The sequence below is a fragment of the Anolis sagrei genome, chromosome 3 (genome assembly GCF_037176765.1).
Source record: "Anolis sagrei isolate rAnoSag1 chromosome 3, rAnoSag1.mat, whole genome shotgun sequence".
NCBI lineage: Eukaryota > Metazoa > Chordata > Lepidosauria > Squamata > Dactyloidae > Anolis > Anolis sagrei.
Genome location: NC_090023.1, coordinates 127904096 through 127926655, shown reverse-complemented (window position 1 = coordinate 127926655; position 22560 = coordinate 127904096). Strand labels below are relative to the sequence as shown.

The 22560-nt window shown below is 37.4% G+C and overlaps 1 protein-coding gene across 13 annotated transcripts in view; it reads right to left on the bottom strand.

Moving 5' to 3' along the window:
- MYCBP2 (MYC binding protein 2) overlaps positions 1-22560 on the bottom strand; it is a 169913-nt gene that overhangs the window by 15594 nt on the left and 131759 nt on the right. For 11 of the 13 annotated variants that reach the window (XM_067466879.1, XM_067466884.1, XM_067466882.1 and 8 more), the window contains 18 exons: positions 19799-21442; positions 18737-18906; positions 17681-17925; positions 15864-16031; positions 14086-14243; positions 13299-13498; positions 11172-11321; positions 10533-10693; positions 9127-9283; positions 8379-8603; positions 7976-8041; positions 5972-6211; positions 4825-4923; positions 4019-4099; positions 2744-3010; positions 2307-2590; positions 2007-2103; positions 212-331 (listed from right to left, as the gene is read on the bottom strand). In XM_067466879.1, coding sequence (XP_067322980.1) covers positions 212-331; positions 2007-2103; positions 2307-2590; positions 2744-3010; positions 4019-4099; positions 4825-4923; positions 5972-6211; positions 7976-8041; positions 8379-8603; positions 9127-9283; positions 10533-10693; positions 11172-11321; positions 13299-13498; positions 14086-14243; positions 15864-16031; positions 17681-17925; positions 18737-18906; positions 19799-21442 — 4532 coding nt within the window. The remainder of the gene's footprint in view (positions 1-211; positions 332-2006; positions 2104-2306; positions 2591-2743; positions 3011-4018; positions 4100-4824; positions 4924-5971; positions 6212-7975; positions 8042-8378; positions 8604-9126; positions 9284-10532; positions 10694-11171; positions 11322-13298; positions 13499-14085; positions 14244-15863; positions 16032-17680; positions 17926-18736; positions 18907-19798; positions 21443-22560) is intronic. The other 2 variants (XM_067466881.1, XM_067466890.1) reach the window with 1 other exon arrangement.

Below are 22560 nucleotides of genomic sequence, written 5' to 3'. Positions count from 1 at the left end.
GGCCAGGAGTAGAGCAAAGTTGGCTGAAAACTTAGAATCTGATTGAACATGGGCTACAGTTTACTTGAAAGCCTACAGACTGGTAGTGTAGGCAGCCAAGAAAGTACTGTTTTCTTTTACCATTACTAACAAAACAACCACAAAACAGACATATCTATTTGGAAGAAAACAGAGATAAATATAATATGCACTGGATGAAAAAACTGCTTACCCGAGTAGTTGCAATACACCGCACTGGTGACCTAAATTCCTCTTCCATTTTGGTCAAAGCAATGATTGTTTCTGCAATAGCATTTTTTGTTACACGAGACCAAGCTTCAGACAAGTGACCCTATGAAAGGGAAAACTTAAGATATGAAGATTCGTATTGATTTATTAATATGAATGCATTGTGCAGAAACAAGGATTACTAGTCATGAAAACCTGATGAATTTTATTGTAAATTCTGCTGAGGTTTTCCACTCAAACATTGCTTTTATATTCAATTAATGATTGTAGTAGTAATTACTGTTATTACTGTTATTATTATTTCTTACCCACCCCTCCCTATGGATCTAGGTAAAGGCACAAGAGATTAAAATATAGCAAGAAATAGACACTTTATACAATTGGCTAACTGTGGCTAACATAAACTATAACATGCATAATAATAGTTAATAGCATAATTATTCAATTTGTCTTCAATCCACCCTTTGGACTTCACACAAATCTACCATTTGTCAAAATATACGATCCTGTGCTATTCTTGTCAATGTCTGGCCAAATTGCTTAAATTTGGATAATATTTAATACAATATTATTTAAAATAATATAGATTAAAAACAATACATTCATTATTTCAAAACATCTGAATAAGCCTGCCAGAAGAAAATTGTTTTTGATGCTGCTTTAAATACCAACAATGAATCTAGGTGTTGCAGCTCTTCTGGCAATTTATTCCACAATTTAGGGGTGGCTGACAAAATAGTCCTTTGGTTAAGAACTGCCAGCTCTTAACCAAAGGCAAGATATTCTCTCGAAGGATGCGCCATCTGGATATCAACTGTCTTCTAAGTTCTAGAAAGAAGCCCATGGATGAAGCCCTTGTAAATGTTGGTCAACCACAATAGATAATTCCATTAGGCTATTTCTGGAATTGAACACACATATAGCATATTGTGTTCATTGATTGGCCACACTGAACTTTAGTGAAGCAGTTCCACAGCAAAGACAGGGAGCATCCTAGCTATTGAAGTAATGCAACTGTTTCAGCCACGGAGACACTTTTTATTCTCCTTTCTCCTGAAGGTAAAGCTTCAGCATTGTTTTCTCTTAATGATGTTGTCTTATAGTCAAATTCAACAAACTACGTAGCACTGTGGCTGCAGCACATTCTCACTCTGATTTCTGATTTGCTATGATCCTTGGGAAAGAAAACTCAGGAAAGCAAAGAGGTCACAAAGATAGCAGAAAGGGGAAACGGATAAGGGAAAAATAAAGATAATCTGGGAATTTCCTTCTTTGAAAGTTTGCAAAACGCATCGGAATCTAGCATAACTATACAAATACTGCTTGGTAGATAACTGAGAGAGAAGGTATCATTTCTGAAATATTTGATTCAAATGCCATATTGTATAGAAAAGAGAAAGCTTCACAGACCAATTTAGCACAGAAGCATAACCTCCAAGATTGCCTTCTCTTTCTCCAAGCAATAGAGACATACAAAAGAACAAGTATCTTGACTGACAGTAACATTATTCTACATCAACTTATACGCCTATTTTTCTTCCATGGCAAAAGGCAAATATAATACTTAGCCACTGATTTTATAAATGGAATATCCATCTGCTACTTTTCATTTACTTTTTGAAGAACCAATACATCTTAAATTAAAAATGTTCAATGCAGAATAGAATGGCTTCTGTTTTCTTTATTTCATAATCTCAACTCCTTCATAAAGAAAACACACTTTTGTACTGCATCAGTATTTAGAGTACAACAGAGCAGAAGAACAGTAAAAAGCTTACAGCAGCCATGTCTTTTATGAGCTTAATAATGATCTCTGAAATCTGTGTTGGGGTTGAACCTTTCATCCACCAATGGCTTTCACCTCTTCTTAGATAACTAGAAAGAGAAAAGATAACCAGTGTCAATGGAAAAAAATGAAAATACAATTGAAAGTAATATGCATTTGAGAAACTTTAAAAAGAGAATTAATATGAAGTTGTTTAAAAAAGAGAGCCCTGTTTTACTGTTTAGTAAAATCAAAGTTGTATTTCCAAGTGTACAATATACTGAAATATTGAAATAGTACACTTTCTACTAACCTGGAATTGAAAATCATTGGCAATGTAACTGTAGTTACTCCTTTGCCAGCTGCAGTACCCGCTGTCCCAGTTATAGTAGTTCCTTTGGCCTTTAGCTGTACAGTGAGTGCTTTGGCAATACATCCAAGAAACATGTCCAGGATACCCAGTTTGTTCCAATCTCCCTTCTCTGTCGAATGAATGATATCACTTATATCTGCAGGAGGTAGTGCCTTTACCCCTATGATACTAGCCAAACGACTAGGAGTGACTTCTGGCAGCACACGTCTTAGTAAGGATGTCACCTGGAAGAAGCATTCAAGAAGATAGGTAGCCTTTTCATAATTATATTTCATGTATACATTAAGTCTTACAGTAATTTTGATTGTAGGCGAGAACCATGTGAATTTGACTGTGGTGCTTTTTAATGGAATACAAAGGGTTTTCTCTGAACTAACCTGCCTCTGCACCCTGGGAGAAGCCGTGTGTAGCAGTGAGAAGAGATCCTGAAGCAAAGTCAGCTGCTGAGCTAAGTACTGACGCCCAACATTGGAACCGCTCAGTGCCAGCACCATAGAGAGCAGTTCAAAGCAATAGGCATCAGAGGATGCATCTTCATCACTGGGCTGAGAGTTAGCATTCTCCTTGCTAGAAATGGCGTGTTCCCATTCTTCACGCACACGAGTGGCTTCCATTCGGATCGCCTGTACGATATGCGCACAAACCTAATCAAAGCAAGCAAACAAACAGGAGCACAGAGTCAAAGCAAATCAAAATTCAACCACATTCTGACTCCAAGGTAATTAAAAAGTGAAGTTAATTTGTAACTCTTTTTAATCAGTCCTCTAGAGTGACTTTTAACTGTAATGCATTTGTAATGTCATCACCAAATTGTATTCATTCCAATTAGTGTGAAATCAAGCTTAGGCTGCTTGATCCTTTTCACCATTTTCCATGACTGATATAAACATGTGACTCAACTCTGTCCAAATAATCCAACGGTTGCGGGAGGAAAAGCAGAAATGTGTAACTCAAGATGCATGTTCTCTCTGATGGAACTAACCGTTGTATTGTATTGTATGTCAGTATGTATTGTATTGTATGTCAGTATGTCAGCGTGGGCTGGTCCATGAGGTCACGAAGAGTCGGAGAAGACTGAACGAATGAACAACAACAACAATGCATTTAATGCAAACATTAAATGCATATATACAACGTGGTACTTTCAAATGCCTTTAAAAAAAAAAAGCTTTTGGGGGGAGAAAACCTCCATAACTTTTTTTTGCTTCTAAACTGTGCTTATCCCTTCCTGCACTCCAATCTGTCACAAGAAAATGTGTCAGCACTAGCTTTAATTAATATTCCTTTTCAGTATTTCAAAACCAATTCCCATTGGATGGATGCAACCATATAATCCTTTTAAACATACATGTAGGGTTTGTACACTCATTTATGTTCCTTGGTCCAAGGAATATGTGGTCTTCTTCCCTTTGTTGGAAATTAAGCATACTGTGGGTTTTTAAAAATGTAATGAGATGGGAGATATACACCTTTCAGACAGGAGATGGGTCTGGTAACATCAAACATAATGCTAACTTTTAAAAATAGACTTTGACCTCCTTTTTCCGCAAAGTCTTCGATTGCCAGACTTCCTCTCCTTGTATCCTGGAGACTACACATACAAGTCTGTGTACAATATCTAGCACAGGAGAAGATTATTACAATAAACAAACCTGTTTTTGCAAATTGGTCAGTTTGCTTCTGCTGAATATGATTCCAACCATGTGCTCTTTCAAGTCTGCATCTGAAGTAGCCTTTAAAGAGAAATGTTAATGTTTGATGTGAGAATATCAAATTTCGTATTTTGATTTCTATAAGAAGATGTAATTGGGTATCAGAACTTTAGAGAAGTTTTGTTAAGAGAAATACCTTTTCGCAAAACAGAAGATTAAGCCACACTGAAACAGCAGAAACATATTTACATATTTCTGCCTTTTAAAAGGCATTTTGAACAGATTAACACTCACAGAATCATAGAGTTGGAAGAGATCTCGTGGGCCATCCAGTCCAACCCTTTGCAAATAAGCAGGAAACCTGCATTCAAAGCACCCCTGACAGATGGCCATCCATCCTCTGTTTAAAAGCTTTCAAAGAAGGAGCCTCCACCACACTCCGAGGCAGAGCGTTCTACTACAAATATTGTTCTGAGTATTTAATGCTCCAGACAATGCTGATCAATGTTACAGTAGACGACCTTATCCACTGAACTAAACCAAATTTATTTTCAAAATAAAAAAGGAAAAGATATGGCTGAATTTTTTAATTTTTTTGAATCAAATTTTCTAAAATAAACATCTTCCTATGAGCCCTGCTACCTGCAATTTGACTATTAGTAGGAGTGATTCAAACAAATATCCAAAGGCTCAATATCTGATTAAAAGGAATACTATCTGGCAAAGCAATAATAAGAGTTGATATAACTTGAATTACTTGAATTATATTTTTAGAATCATAGAAATTATGAAATACAAATAAATACATTGTGTACTTTTTCTTCTCCTTCAGGTGAAGACAACAAAGCTTTTTCTTCTTGTTCTGGTGTTGGCTCTGCATCTCCAGATATGAGTTTTCCAAAGACCTGTTAAGAGAACATAAAAGAAATAATGCATCAGGACTGAAGGAAATCCACAAGCCTTTCATTAAGCACATTACCAATTTAAAAATAGTGTGTGCAATATCTGAATCCTAATTGTAAGGGATAAATAAGAGGTTTTTTGTTGCTACTGAGCCCTGCAAACATATCACATGTGACATGGAAAATGTTAAGAAGAAACTGCCTCCTGTTTTCTTAAATCAAATGGTTCCAATGCTGTGAAATAGGACTTTGCTATCAGCAAATAAAAGGCAGGGTTGCTTTTAAATGTTTATTTGAAGTTAGTATATGCCAGTACCTGCTGTAGAACAATATTCCTACTGTAAGACATTGCCTACAACTAATGATTAAGGCATTTGTCTTAAAATGTGAAAAAATATAGAATTAAAGGAGAAATTCTCAAGAGTTATTTTATTTTGGTTCATTTATAACTACCTGCAAGCCAATATTTAGTTGTACAAAACATCTTTATATATTGCCAATAAATGAAGCAGGAAGTTTCAGTTTTTCACACTATTCAATTTGTATCCAATATTTTTTCTAAGGAGTTCATACTGGGTTACATAAATAAAACTGGATCCAGCATTAAATCACACTTAAAGAAATCCATTTGAAATCAAGTCATTATGAATTTAAATCCCACTGGTTTCAAAAAAACACGTGGTTCCAGTTGATATGGGAAGGTAGAAAGGGTGAAGATTTATACTTGGATGAAAAACTACCAATGAATACCAGGTGCTGTATGTCAGAGAAAGGAACTGGCAAAATCACCTTGAGTATTCATTCCCTTGCCTAAGAAAACCCTATGAAAGTTACAGGTTGCCATTAGTCAATGGAAAACATGAAAGCACAGTCCCCCACCTTGTGTTTGCTTATGCTTCATTGATGTATGCTACTTTAGAATTTTAGGATCTTAAGCATTAATAAATAAATTAATACAAGAAATAAAATAGAATTAAATGAAATAGAAGAAACAAATCCTTTGTTTATACTGCTTAGAATGAAAGTTTACAGAGGGTCTTGAATGTCTCACCTGAGATGTAATGAGTCTGAAGACTCTCAGTGTCTCAGATTCGCAGTTCCTTTGCTGTGCTACACTTGCTGAGATCTGTCCTGCTATTTTGATGCTTTCACCATCCTTCCATCCCAGCACTTTGACCTGCCTCACCCTAAGGGTATTCTCTGGCCCTTTCAATTCAATTTTGATGATATGGTTATCTCCACCGGGAAGTTCACTTGTTACCCAGCCAATATGCCTCGAATCCAAGTCAACCTAGAGCACAGGAATATGAAGAAAGATTTATGAAGAAGGGAGTGTTTTGGTGAATTTCACTGGAAAATTGAAACTAAGGAGACATCAGAGCATCAACATTCATTAATGTGGTTGCAGTCAGTGAATGGTGGGTGAGGGTAGAGAAAAGACACAGACTAGAATAACTTTATCAGAGGGGAAAAGGGCCATTCTTTAAAAACTAGAGCTACACAGCCCAGTGTACGTTAAAACATCCAAATATCGTGTTATTTGATATGATACCAACTTCTTCTAGCCTGCCTGCTCGTGGACCACCATGGAATCACTGTGTGATCTTCTTGATCACCTGAGCACGGTGCTAGTCCAACAGCCCTGGGCTGTGCCTGACCCTGGTAATGTGCACTCCCAAAATTCAGGCAACAATTAGCTTGGAACCCCATATCCTCTCCTAAAGTAGAGCCATCATGATAACCTGCCAACTAAGTTGAGAAAATAAGAGGCAAATTAATAAAACACACAAAATTTAAAACATTCAGGCATTAAACCTGGAGAAAATGGGTGGAAAGGTGATCAAACATACATGATGGAAGAGCACTGGTATTTCCTAAACACTAAAAAGGGAGATTGGAGTGAACATAATGCTTCTGATGTTTGACCACGGAAACACGTTCCGTTCTCAGCCACCAAATGATTCCCCACTAAGAGGTTAGAAAAAGTGGGCATGCAATCCTTTGAAAACTGGGCTGGCAGCAGAGGACTAGTCCTTATTTACAGAAACGAATTTGTAAAACCGCAATGAGTCGCCCCCGGGCTGAGAATTGCGGTATATAAGAGCAGTAAATAAATAAATAAATAAATAAAACTAGTCCTCGATATGGAATGTTAACTGTTCCAAATCAGTTGTGTTGATAGATGTGATTCTCTATACGGTGATGTTGTTTATTTTTCCTGGAAGCCCACACAGTTTTTGCAAGCTGTGGTATGGAATGGGAAATCCATACCACAACAGGGCTCACCACCTAGCAGACATTAAACACATATCTATGTAAATTCCTTCCCTCACTATAGCATCCAGTGCATTTTTTTCTTGGCTTGGAAGACCTCGTGCAAATCACATAGCTTAAGGAGACAGGAAGGTTGTGGGATTCTCCAATAGAAATGGAGCAAATTGTTGATTCAGGTCCACTGAATGCTCTGAATATCCAGTTTGTCAAGAACAACCCGAGGATCTATTAACAAGCTAGCCTAGATCCTGGGACTCACCGTGGTCACTATCATACAGTCTGATGTGCTTGGAAGGAAGAGTGAACATCAAGCATAAAATCCTCACAAGGAGAGGAAATTATTTTGGATGGTTGTGGAATCTTTGAGAGCACAGATGGAGGGAGGTGGAATGAACACTCAGAAATCTCATGTTGGGCGGAGCCACTGTACTGACATATTAGAATGCATAGTTAAGCCAAGGGATGCGTGAAATAATTTTATCATCTTGATTACAACTACAATCTGTCATTCTAGTTGTAGCTTTCTCTATTTTGGGCATGGGCAAACCTGCCCCCCTCCCCCCTGGTGTTTTGTACTTCAACTCCCACAATTCCTAACAAACAGCCTACTGGGAATTGTGGGAGTTGATGTCCAAAACTTCACCTCTTTGGCCAAAGTTTGCCCATGCCTGCTCTATTTAAACAAAAGGTTTATTTTTTGCTAAACTTATAGGCCCAAATTGGCTGCCAGGTTCATAAATCAAAATATATTATGTTTCTAATAATGACAAGAATGATTTACCTGTTTTATTCTACAAAGATCTTCTACTGCTTTTCCTGTTAAAAAGGTCATTGAAGTCACTTTGTTCTGCAGATGACAAAAAGGTTCCCGTTATAATTCAGTTTATACCACCCAATAGCACTGTCAAAAATATATTCGAAGAACAAAGTACTTATCAAAGATTTTTTTTTAAATATCCATGTGAATCATTTGAAGCTGTCATTTGTACATGTTGTCTGCATTCTTCTTGAACCTGGTCTATCTGCAGTCTGATATCTGGAACATCATTTCCTAAGCTAATAGCTAGTAGTGAATTGCCAAGCTTATAATCTGTTTATAAATTCAAGCTCTACAACTGTAAACAAGCCCAACATTCTGTTAAGTACATTTGAGCAAATTTCACATAATGAGTTTTAACTCTTACCCCAAGATCTCTTGAGTTATCAACATGGACAGACACATAGCGAGCATTAATTCCTTTGACACAATTTATTGTGATGTTTTTTGTTTTATTTTTATCCTCATCACCCGATTCCCAAAAGGTTTCTGTTGATCCATCAGTTAAGCTTCCAATCATAGCTGGTCGGCTCGATGTTTTAATATCAACAATGCTGGTTAAGTCTTTGAGACAAATTACTATACAGGATTCCTGTTTTTTTTTAAAAAAAGGTTGCTTTAGAGAAAATTCAGTAACAACATGTAAACAAATATCAACTCCTGAATAGCAACAAGTTCAATAAAGTACTAAAATGAGAGAGTAAACAGAAACAAAGGAAACACAAGAAACTAAAGGGAAACATTCATTTTTCTCATATATCGTCTCTCTCTCATCTGTCCATTCTAATGAAAGTCAGCATTTTGTTTGTAGAACTATTTTGAACAACTGAGTCGCCTGAGGGCTGAGAAAAGCGGTATAGAAATAAAGTTCTAATGTAAAGATTATGTGAAATGTCAAATGTAAGTTATTGGCATACAAAGCACAATCTGAACATTATCTCAATAAGTCCTTACAAATGGGAAATATAATTATATAAATATCACTAAAATATAAAGCTAAATTTAACAGTATCAGTCCCTCATCTACTGATAGAAACAAAACATTTCAGGGAAATACCTCAATTCCATTTATACTCATCATGATGCTTTTGTGATTATCTGGAGATAAAACTTGCCTGACTTATAGCTTCAAAACCAGACTGGATGCTGATACTAAAGCTCTCTTCGCTATCTCCATCATCAGACTTGGACAGAATGTTATTAATGTGGTGAAATACATTACTCTGATGCAGAAACTGATGATCAGATTGCTTGAATTTGAGGCTCCAGCATCTGAAAAACAAGCAAAGAACATGACTTTACCATTTTATGATCAAGCAACCACAAGGACAAAAATTGTGAAGCCCTCAAGATTTTGTTGGACAGAAACTCTCAGTAGCCTTAATTAAGTTAGCCTGCAATGAAAGGTACAGAGTTGTATAGTCCAACAATATCTGGAATCTGAATTAACTAATCTTCTGCTAGAGCAGGCATGGGCAACCTTCAGCCCTCCAGGTGTTTTGGACTCCAACACCCACAATTCCTAACAGCCGGTAAACTAGCTGGGATTTCTGGGAGTTGAAGTCCAAAATACCTCGAGAGCCAAAGGTTGCCCACTACAGCGTGCATATTTAAACACTGTAAAGACAGACACAACTCCACTATGAAGTTAATGAAACTATTAATCTTGGAAGCCTTGTGATGCCAGAACTCCTATGGCTATAACACAAACTGTAAGGACTATTACATCCAAATGTTATTGACTGACTAGCTTTGGTAGCAGTGCATGAAGATGCTAAACTAATAATAATAATAATAATAATAATAATAATAATAATAATAATAATAACAATAACATTTTTAACCCACTCTCTCTCCCCAGAGGAACTCAGGGCGGCTAATGTAGTCTAAATAAGAGAAAAGAGGAAGAATTTGCTAAATATAAGGCTCCCCCTACTGAAAAACAGAAGCTTTAAAAAAAATTCAACACATATACACCTTGTGATTTCTGAAAAGTGTGAATGGAATATTATGCTGTGGAACCTCATGAAAATTCTAACATCATTACGATTTGTCACCATGACATTACCACATTGCTGAATTTGAAAGTTGACTAGGCTGAAGATGTAGATTGGGAATGAAACAATGACAAACAAACAACAAACAGCACATGGAAAAGGTAAGGTGAGATGGGGAGGGAGACAAAAGATCTTGCTACTCATTTACCCTAACATTTTCATGGGTGAAAATACGTCTCAGCATTTTTTTTTTAAAAGGGTGGATGGAGAGATTAACGTTCACATATCCTGACAAATTGACATGCAAATGAAGCAATTTTAACTGAATTAACACATAGCCCATGTATGAGATAATTAAGTTGGCACTTACAATTTGAATAGAATAATTCTGATCTATTTTTACTTTTGCTTAAAACAATCAAAGCTTAAGAATATTTTAAAGCTGTCCTAGCTGAAATGCATTCTGTATTTTTTTGTATTACAGTTGTTCCTATTCAAATGTTTTTTCTGTATCTGACACCTACCTGAGAGCCATCTGCTGTAATGAACTTCCACTTGGGAGGGACATCATGAGGTCAGAGATTGTCTGTAGCAGACGGTGGAAAGTGTGGGGTAAAGGATGAGCTGCTTCACCAGCAATCACAATGTCTGACAATGGATGCTCACAGACTCTGGTATCCTTTTCCTTAAAAAACCAAATATGGATATTTATATTTTTAACTAACTTTCAAGGCTTTCCAAGGGATCTTACCATGTAGAAAACACAGTTCTGTTGGCAATATAACACAGTAATGAAATCATGAATGTTTTATTCAAACAGTGATTTTTTTTCATGGTAAATAAACATTTGCAAATCTTCTAATGATTATCTAACAACATCTGCCTTCATACATTTCTAACTAGCATACTAAGAAAACATACTATCCTTTACGTGAAAATAATTTATTCAACTGATGTATGAAATGTGGTGAATGATTCAAACATTTTTCAAAATAATTCAAGTGACACTACTGGATACTTACTGAAGAAGTGTAAAGTTATGACGAAGTATAAAGTTATTTTAAAAATCATATAGATATTCAGATTTTTTTAAATGTATTAAAGTTGGTTTTACTGAAACAACCAAAATTAATGTTAAAGGATCTGTAAGCAGTTTAACTTACTTGTTCAATATTCTCTTTGTTTGCTTTGTTCTCCTCCTCATCTTCTTCCTCTGGCTCGACAGGGGCAGGAGTAAGAGAAGCCACAAAGTGCCACAGGATATCATGAAGTGATGTTGTTTGAATGACATTACAAAGAAGCCAATTAAATGCCTAGAAACCAGAAAGTTATACTATTTAAATATAAATGAAAATTGGAAAAAATATTATACAAACATTTAGGAGATCTAACGATACTCTGGAAAATATATACAATGTTCACGCAATTCATTACAACCAAGGCAGCAGTGTCCTATAATATATAGGTTATTTTTGCAGACATTTAAGAATAGCTAGATTAACCCAAAAACATAGAAATGACAGATAAAAGTGATAGTAAGAATGGGTGGATAACTAAACTGGAACAAGTGAGGTGTTCATATCTCAAATTTCTATGTATCTAATTAATAGTAACTCATGAAAGGCCATTGCTTCCCAGCAACTATTTATATCCTCAAAACCGCTCCTCCTACCCTTCAAATTTATTCATTTATACAGGACGATAGTTTATGGAAGTCGAGGACATTTCTGGGTGGGAATTCCAAAAGCTCTGCCCCAAACAAATTTTCCAGAATTCTCCGGAATCAAACCAGGAAATAGGGAAACACGGACTGTGCTTTAGACCTCTAATGGGATATCGTCTCTAGTAATTTGTTAATATAAACTGGAGAGCCATGGTGAGAGAACAATTGTGTCTGGGGGGCATACTCGGAGCCAGTTGATAACTATATTTAAGTCACTATGTGCAGTTACAGTCAGTGAAGTGTTCTTAACTGTGTTAAAGATGCTCCACAACTTACCAAGAGGCAGGATGGTGAGTAGGGATAGCATGTAGTAAAGGGTGTCATGCTGGCTCAGTTGTGATTTTCTCATTCCCATAAGTCTATGAGGTTTGGGGAAGGTGTGAGAAGTACCAAGTAATAACATCTGAATTCATTGTCTGATGGGCAAGAATGGAGAAGCTAGGCTGTAGGCTTCACTTTGGTCGGGTGCTAGATAATTAGGGCTGTTCTGCTGTGTCTCAGTTGGCTTTGGACTTTCATTCCTGCTCTCCCTTCATCTAATGTTGTTTCCAATGTTGTTTTGTTGAGTGCGTGTGTGTGGAGGGTGTTAAACCTCTGAGGTGGTTTGAGATGGGATTGGAATTTAGGAGGAAAGTAGTAACAGTTTGCATGTCCCATTAAAATAGTAAGGGAATTCCATTATGTAACTTTGGAAGTTACCATAAAAAATAACACCTAGATCAGATTTGTCTGTTTTTGCTATACCTCCAGATGACACAGAAATCACACAATTATGTCTGCCATGTAGAATCATGTATCTGTCATCCTGGCTAATACCTGGCAATCAGGCTAGGTTACATGACTTGTCCATCAGCTGTCCAATACATGAATGTTTGCATCCAGACCCCTTAGTGTATCACACCTACATATTGCTGTAACCCACTGGTGCCAAATGTGTGGTCCTCCTGGTGTTTTGGACTTCAGAATCCCTGGCCACTGAACAAGCTCACTTGGACTTATGGGTGTTAGGGGTTTCAACATCTGGAGGGCCACGAGTTTGATACTCCTGTTGTAACCAGTAAGAACTGTGGCCTATTTTACTGCAACTACATAGCTTTATGTGGTCTTTAGAAGCAGATCAATATTAACTACAGAGCCCTCAAAACATATTCAAAACATGTTCCATATCACGGAACTATGGTTCCCCTTTATGCTCCTAAATTGAATTTTTGTAACCAACCCCTTACAATACTAGCCCAAAGATTTAAAAAAAGACTGCTAAGTTTACAAGCATACAAAATATACATGCTTTGGAATTTACATATGAAATATATGCAGTCAAGTTCAATCAAGTTGTAATTTTTATCTATTGTGGAGGAAGAGAAAATACATTAGACACTGGAAGCAAATATGATATACAGGTGTTACATTCTATGCAAGAAAGAGATACATATACCATTACATGCTTGCACTGTGCTTTCTTAAGAGCTCAGTTTTGAAAACTGAAGATTAATATAGTAGAATTATTATAAAAACAATAAAGTAATGGTGTCATGTCTATTAGGGAGACAATTGCTGCAATAAATACCTCCATGGCAAAAACCCGGCAAGCTGATTTTCTTAAAGCTTGTTTCATTGCTATTTCAAGTCCCTCCAAGTCGTGGTGTTGGATTACAAATGCCAAAACAGGCCACTGGAAATTTCTCTCTCCTTTGGAAAGAGAGCTATGAGCGGAGATTAACCGAGAAAGTTCAGGAGATGGATGTCTCAGAAGAGAGGACCCCACTTCTATTTAAAAGCATAAAAATATATAAATATTAGATGGTTGAATCTTTTGTGTCACAATGATGCAAATGAGAACACTAGCATATTACTATGAAATGTAAAAATAAACTGTACAAATAATATCTGCTACCGGTTTAGAAATCTCATACTTTGTGATACGTCTTTCAAAGAGTGAACAGGTACATTATGACACAAATAAATTTCCTGAATTTAGACTAATTTACTATTCTAGTTATGTGAAATTAAAAGCTGATATGCCGTTTTCATTAATACATCTATAACAGATAAACTTTTAGGGATTTATTTATTTATTTACTTCGCTTATATACCGCAATTCTCAGCCCAGGGGCGACTCATTGCGGTGTATTTATACATAGATTATGTTAAGTACTGTATCTGTTCAGCAATGAGGCTTATAATTTCTACTTCTCATAAAACAAGTCTTCAATGCAATCTTTATGAAAGACTGGAAGAAATTTAAAAAGCAGTATTGAATAAGACATGCAGGAAGTGTGTCTGCTATTAAGTTAAAAAAAAAAAACACCCAAAAGGGTATGTACATGCTTTAAGTCGGGAGTTTCCACCCTTACCTGCATCTCCACTGTTAACTCTCCTTCTGGGAATGGCTTTTACCCGGGCAGGTAGAATGGAGTGTTGTTTGTCATATTCAGATGCAACAACTGAATACGACCTTTGGAAAACTGTGCGCTTTGCAAGATCTGTGTCTGTGATGGGACTGGTCTCTAAACTGGAAACAAGTCAGTGCCCTAATTAAAAACTCTGTAATATAAGCATTTGAATAATTCAGCGTAATCTAGCTAATCTCTAGTAAGAAATAGTGGAATTTGTTCTAAGAATTGATTAGGAATTAATCCTCATTAGTGTACAACATCAGAAATGACTACGCACGTATCACGACAAGCTATGGTTAATGTGACAATTTTTTTTTTGCATTAGACAGAGAAAAGGAGGCAAGTAAAAGACAATTCCATGGCTTATGTTGATCTCTACCAGTGGTTCTCAATCTGTGGCTCTCCAGATGTTTTGGCCATCAACTCCCAGAAATCATAACAGCTGGCAAACTGTCTGGGATTTCTGGGAGTTGTAGGCCGAAACACCTGGAGAGCCACAGGTTGAGAACCACTGGTCTATACAAACCCTTAAATCAGGGCTCGTCAACCTGTGGCCTTCCAGTTGTTTGGCCCCCCATCTCTCAGAAGCCTTGTACAGTTTTTTCAATGGTCAGGAATTCCTGGAGTTGGAAGCCCAAACAGCTGGAGGGCCACAGGTTGACAAGGCCTGCCTTAAATCATTGTAGGCAACTTTGTGGGTTGTATGGAAATTATTAGGGCCAATTCGAGGCTAGTCAAATTAGTAAAGCCATGGGGGCAAACATTTTGCTGTTCACTGATATTTTACGTTTGAAAGAGCCAACTGCCCTACACTGCTTTAGCCAAAACGCAACAAGTTTTGGAGCGGCACCTAGAAGTCATCAAGTACTCAATGATGCTGGATTCCAGGTGGTTTTGAAGACTGATATTTCTACAATGTTCCAAAATTAGACAAATAAAGTAAAAAATTTCTTCTTTGACCAAACAAACACAAAACATAGTGCAAGCAAGACTTTTTTCTTCCCAATTTGTCAGAGGATCTCATGCCCCCTATTTATTGAAATGCCATGCTTGGGAGGAAGGAAATGCAGCCTTTGGTAGCTGTCTTGGGTATAGTTGTGCTATAGCATGGAATTCATAATTTTCATTAAACTTTATCTTATGAAGTTTTATCCACTCTTCTTACAATAGGAGTGGGGGCCAAATTTTTATCCCCAACATCTGTTGAAGACGTCAAAAAATTAAAACCAGGATTGACTAGTTCAATTTTTGGCTTCAGGGGGTTGTATTGTGCCACCTCCCACACAAACCATGAGAAACTCAAACACTAGAAATGCAAGATCCAATTTTTTGGAGAAGAGGAATTCACATTTGGGGGGAATGAGGTGTCCAAGTAAGTACCACAACATGTTTTATGAACAGTGTGTGCTACTTTTAAATTACCCAGCAAATCCAAAACTATTATGATAGCACCATGTCAATTCATAATCTCTGATAAAATCAAAGGTCATGGAAATTTTGTTAGTAAACTCTACTGAACTGATTTTAATATTAAAAAGTTGAATGCAAGAAATCAGAAGGGATTTTTTGCATTAACCTGCACTAAATTAGAAGGTGTTACTATCATTGGTGTCAAAAAGTAATTAGATGCATTTCTGTCAAATATCTGAAAATTAAACAATTCTCCAAAACGTTATAAATTTCTCCTTGGGGAAACAAACTGGAATATCTATTCACAATAAAATATATTGCAATACCTTGGTGGCATGGACTTCATGTTACTTTCTGGCTCCTCAAAGACATTAGGACTGGCATCAGGAGTAACAGATATATAAGGTGCGGGTACTGAAGTTGAACGCAGATACCTCATCTCATCCTGAAAGAGGTTGTCATCTTGATAGCCAACAAAGTTTTCATGGTGATGCCTGAAAAAGGATCAGATATTCCATATTATTAAACTAATGACTCAATTCTCAATCAACCATTTAAAAGGATAAAAATCAGATTAAAATGAATGCTTATGCAGCATCAGCACAATATGATCACTTCCAGCATGCACTGATTTATTCTACATCTGTCCTTTTTGTAGCCTGAACATTAATACCAACTGATCATTACAAATGCTAAAATTGTGCCGTCGCGCCTGGGGCTATAGAGAAAGAGGCATGGACGTGACTGCTTTCCCCAGGGGATTGCTTTCTTGCCCTCCTTTAGGGAAACTGGAACTCCCAAGGACCAGAACACAACAGTTAACTCGAAATGATGTTTATTGTTAACAGTTCTCTTTCTTTGACACAAACTTTATGTTTCAACTGGGAAAAAAATACTTTATAAACTCTAAGTCCAGGGTCCCAGGAGTAATAAGCTGAGAAGCTTTTCCTGTTCCTTCTCTCTCAATGGCTATGGATGCCGGAGCAAACCACAACCCCAGTTCAGTGGCCTAAATTGAAGGACAAGACCTTCCTATGGTGCCAAAGAACTGGTGTGAGGGTGCCTGAGGTCTTCGCATGTTCGTTCAGGGGGTTTGAACATAAAGAATAAGACTCAGGGGTCAAAACCTAAGAGTTGGTAGTAAAAAATGCCTTGACCAGGGGCTTTTGGGCCAAGCTTTTGGACACGTCCATCCAATGAGTCTGTTACTGAGGTAAAAAAGGTGAGGGAGAAACCTTCCCTTTCTCCCTTGGAAGGGGCGGAGCCTAAACAACTGAACTGGGGAAACAAGCCAATTGGCGCACAACAACAATAAATTGACAGCTATAATAACCAATGACATTTAACTATACATGTACAAGGTAGACAGAAATAAAATGGCAGTTTAAAATCCTGCAACTAACAGTTCTAAATATATGAGGCGCCACACGCGCCGTCACAAAAATGGTCCAGGTACCAAATGATATTTATACTAATTCAGATTTGCTTTTTTCAAAGAAGTTGCAAGCAATCAGAATACTTTGAAAGAACTTGAACTCATTTTTCCCATGTCAGGAGTGACTTCATAAACTGCAAGTCACTTCTGGTCGTCTGCTAGCACATTGCCCAGGAGACACCCGGATGTTTTGATGTTTTACCATCCTTTGTGGGAGGCTTCTCTCATGTCCCTGTATGGGGAGCTGGAGCTGACAGAGGGAGATCATCTGCGCTCTCCCTGGATTTGAACCTGCGACCTATCGGTCTTCAGTCCTGCCGGCACAAGGATTTAACCCATTGCACCACCAAGGGCTCTAATGAACTGATTGGAAGCAATCACAGTAAAGACAGCAATAGGGCAATTTCATTAATAGTTTTTTGTATTTTTAAAAATCAGTCTGCTTTAACTATGTCTAGAACAATTAGATTTTCTCAAGCAACATTCAATACACAGACACAGGGAAGTAATTATAATTCTGATAATTGCAATTAAAATTATGTTTCTCTCAATTATGATTAGCTCAACAGATGGAAATAATTATCAATACCACTTCTTCTGAAATATAATTTTCAAACGAACTGTCCTCTTAAGAACAAGTAAATTATTTTTAAATGAAGATAGTTACCTTAATAATTAAAAAATAATCAATTTTCTTAAAAAAATTACCTTGCTAATGTTTGAAGATAGAGACAAGTCATTTTAACTGGAAAATCTTCTGAGATGCCTTCCTTGACACTAGGCAGCTGTGACTGGAATGGTTTGGAAGGGTGGTAGCATAAAATACTGGGTTCAGCCGCACTGCTCAAGGCCAGCAAGAACAGTGCATTCGCTTTGATCACTTGATGAGCTTCCATGGTAGGCAAGGCACGAGGTGTCTTAACTTGCATTGGCTTTCTCCTTGATTGTTTAACCTATGGAAAGACAAATAATTATCTTGCATTATTATAGGAAGTGATCTGCAGGATAAAACAAGAAGGGACACAATATCCTGCCATAGATATAGATATTACATATCTTCCTTTCTCAGTCGCATGTGGAAAGGGAATGTTGAAAAACTGAAATTACCTGGATATATCTCAAAGTCTGTTTGTTATATTGCCTGTCCTGATGCTACCTCACTACGACTTAATATGGGATATGAGTTGCAGGGCTCAGTTGTCAGTGGTGAGCTTAATATGGCTGCAGTGTCTAAAGAGGGCAGTATATACATCTCAGTCACATGTGGAAAGGGAATGTTGAAAAACTGAAATTACCTGGATGGGACAGATCTGTAACTGAGGTAGACAATGGTCTAACACCACATTTCTTTTTCATTTTAACTGGTTTTGGAGTTAACGAAACCAGCTATCCCTTAAATTAACTTCTCTGTTATTTGCCACCCTTTCTACCAGGCTTTAATTTGTGTTATGGGTAACAAGAAAGAGAGACAAAATATACAGAAGATCTCCTGGCATGTTTTTCTGAAAGAAACTGTGAATCAATTGACACAAGTTACAGCAGAGACAAAAACATTTGCTGAAGACCTAGAACCAAAGGACAATTCAGACTGCAAATCTCAGTGTAGAACCATGTAGTTAGACTACATCCCACCCTGTTTATTTTTGGATTGATGAAGTGAGAGCAAGAGAACCTGCTACTCTAATTTGACTTGACTGAAACATGGGGCTGTGAGAAAGTGGTTATCCTTGGGAGAGATAGTAAGAAATAGATAATTAAAAATACCTTTTCTCTTGCTGCAGCCTGCTTTTCACGGAGGTATTTTTCTCTGCACCGATCGCAGACAAGGTACCATGTGCTTCCTCCTATGCCACCATCACCACAATTACCAGCCCATCCTCCACAAAAGTGTCCAATACTGTTATAGCCTTGTCCGCCTGCATAGCGACCACATCCTTAAAATAACAAAAGATCTGCTGAATACTACTTATAACTAAGATTTACTAGATCTGTGATTTCATTTTCTAGGCCATGTGTTCATTGTCATATTTTATGACTCTTTGGAGGATCAAAGGACCACTACTACTGGTATTTAAGTCAACACGAGGGTTACATGTGAGAACACATCCTCAGGTATAAGAATGGTGATATCACATGGCTATTTAAAGTATTCATTCTGATCATTACTAAAGATAACGGTGAAATTGACAGGACAATACAGGCACCCACCATCCACCTACTTATGAAGCTGTGAACTTACAGATAATGCTAAAAAGAATTAGTTTCCAATATGTTGCATTGGAATGTCATTAGAATGCAACTTGGGCTTAGAATAGGTTAAACCAGTTCTACATGAAACAACCCGGACAGACAGATAAAAGATCAGGATGTGCATATGTGTTTAAAATAAACAGCAATTTTTTTTTTTAACAAAGGACTGAAATCTATAGCAATTCACATAAATATGTCTGCCTGCCCTGTTTATCCATAAAACAGAGACTTATGAATCTAAACTGAACAGAAACATATTGGTGAGGGAAGTATTAATTATTTGTGTTTGGCTGCATACCAAAACCAAAGTGGGTCAAAAGAAGTATATTTTGGGAATAGGAGTATGGGAAAACAAAGTAAGAAATGAGTCAGATCCTTAAACAGACTCTGGCCTATAATTCCCTGCTTTATACATCAACAGCACATATTTATGACTAAACATTATACGAATCCCCTACCATGTTAAACATGGCATCTTAAATGACTTCTAGGTCAGCTTGCATTTTCTTAAATATGTGCAGCAATGTTTCTTTGCTAATTTTTTAAAAAAAACTTTGTACAGACAGAGCAGCCTACCTGGATGAGCTTGCCTCATGTGGTAGGTCACTGGATACGGGTGGGATTCCCCACAGAGTTCACAGATGGTATCCTTTTCTGGTCCACCCACTGCAAGTTGGGCCATTTCACCAAAGAGGTTTCTCCTTGGTCTGGCCTCAGCGTTCTCTTTCTTCTTCTTATCCTTTTTGGATTTCTTATTATCTTTATCACTTTCTTTCTTCTTTAAGACTGCACAGGACCCGGGGCTAGGAAAAATCATGTTCTGAGAAGCTGCCTTGATAGTGGCCAGAGAAATATCTTCCCAAAACGCAACCAGGTGCTGCAGCGTTAAGGGAAGTGGAGACTTGGACTTCATCACATGGTGGCTGGATGTTTCAAAAGAGGTAGTTTCATTTTTTCCATCCTCACATCGTTCATGAAGGGGAGGTTCTTTAAGCATAGACAGAACCTTGTTCTTATTAATGCTTCCCATTTTTGATATGTCAGGTCCATGAGGGGCTATATTAAACATATTCAGAGCAGATGATATTTCTAGGGAATGCCTATTCTTTAGCTTAATTTCTTTTTCTTCTACAGGCTGTTGGCCAAGATTGCTTCTAATTGGGGCATGCTCTTTAGAAAGTTCAGGATTAAATTTCAAAAAAGATGAGCAGGCCATTGCATCATGGACTATTCCTTCATGCCACAAAAAAGAAGCAAAGACAGCTCTAGCACACTCTGCCACAGAAGGAGACATGGCTTGCTTGGCAGGCTCCACAGGCCTGGCTCCATCACCTTTGAAAAGGCACACAGACTTCTCCTTCTTGGGCCTCACATGCCTATTTGTACACTTGCGGCTCACTTTTGGAGATGCTCTTGTCTCTTGTTCATCTCTCAATGGTGCTTTTCCTATGCTGAAATGAACTTTACTAGTGGCATCATCCACACTTTTGAATTCGGAATTGTCCTCACAGGTACTATCTACAATACTGTTTGTCTTTAAAGTACTTGATGTGCAGACTTCAACAACTTCACTGTGAAGATTTTCTTGCACAACGTGAGGGGAGGGGGCTCTGTTTTCTGTTTCATTAGCAGGCTTTCCATCTTTTGATGCAATTTTTGGTTTGGGAGAAGTTGATCGCCCCCTTAAGGGTTCTGTTAGGGGCACTTTCTTTTTGCGAAGAGTATCTGGATCCAGTGTATATGAGTCAGATTTAGATCGCTCCCGGGGGGGATCAAGCTTTGTTTTCACAGGAGCTGAGGATTTCTGACACAGAGGTTTATCGTGAGGGGAGGAGGACCGTCGAGATCCAACTCCAGAGGTACAGGATTTACCAGATGAGATTATTTTAGGAGAAGACGACCGAGTTCCTGGCCCTGGAGATTCTGCCCTCAGACTAGATGTTGTCCTCCCATCGGATTTTAAAGTCTGAAGAGTATTATGGTTTGGAGACAGTGATCTGCTGTGGGAATCAGACCTCAGCTTTCCAGTATCAGATTTCAGCATGAGAGACTCACTGGCAGATAAGTTCTCCATATTCCTGGGTTTCTTTTGGTCTGCAATGGTGTGGCTCAGGCGTCCATCAGGTCTTGGTGACCTGCTATCCACTTTGTATTTGGAGGCCATGTCTGATTTCCCTGAAGAAACTGTTCTAGCAGATGCAGTAAAATTCATTCTGTCACCTGTATAACACATTTTATAATGACATTAAAATATCATATATATTATAAAGAACCAAAACCTCAATGGCAATATACATATACTCTAAAACTTTCCACTTCAAAACCCCATTAACAACTGGAGAACAAACAAAGAATTATAGTCCATAGATATATAACAAAGAAAGAACAAAAGGCTATGAGTTCAGTACTTTATGGGTTGGATTCAGAGAAGGTAAAAGGGAACTCAGTTAACAAAAAGAGAGTACTGATTTTTCCATTCCTCTAAGTCAGTTTTGTGTGATCCTCTAGAAAAGTGTGGACAAAGGTGTTGACTGAATTGGAAATCACAGAGTATCACTACTATTGTTCTCTATAAAGTACCTTTGCTCCAAGGCAATACTATCATTTCCCTTGCTGAAACAATCTGAGATAAGTGATTTAGTAAATGTGCAACTTTTAACTAAAATCTATCTATTGCGGAATATTCAAAACAACTATTAATATGCATTTTAATAGGCTAACAAGAATACTAACAAGATTCAAATGAAGCTGTTTATTTCACAGATTTCAAATAAAACATTTGAGAGTTATCTTAGACATCAACATATCAACACACTCTGTAAAATATACTTATTTGTAACTATTTTATCAGAATTATCCCACACAGTAGAATTATTATGATGTTTTGCTTATCTTAGGTATCATATACAATGCTAATTAAGACTCAAAGAGAAGTTCTACAAGTATACTGGGTCAATTATAATGCTTTATAACTGCATAAAGTTTTACAAATGTACTTTCTTTTGAAACAATAAAATCACACATGTTTGAAAAGTATAAGACAACCACCCCATTTTTGTTTGGAAAGAAAATCAAATCCCCAGTTATTGGGTTAGAACCAAGCCTCTTTTTGCTGGGGTCTTCACTTATGGAAGGATTTTCAGAGACCCCCCAACATCCCACAGTTCACAACACTCAGAAGGGTCTCCTAACTCTCCTTCTGGTGTATTGGAGGGGTTGGCAAAGTCGTCTTTCATCACCCTGTATAAACATTGATAAATCTGGACCCAACTCATTGTAACTACCCGGATTGTGCTCCATTTCCATTTGGAAAGTTGAGAAGAATTATTTTTCATGTG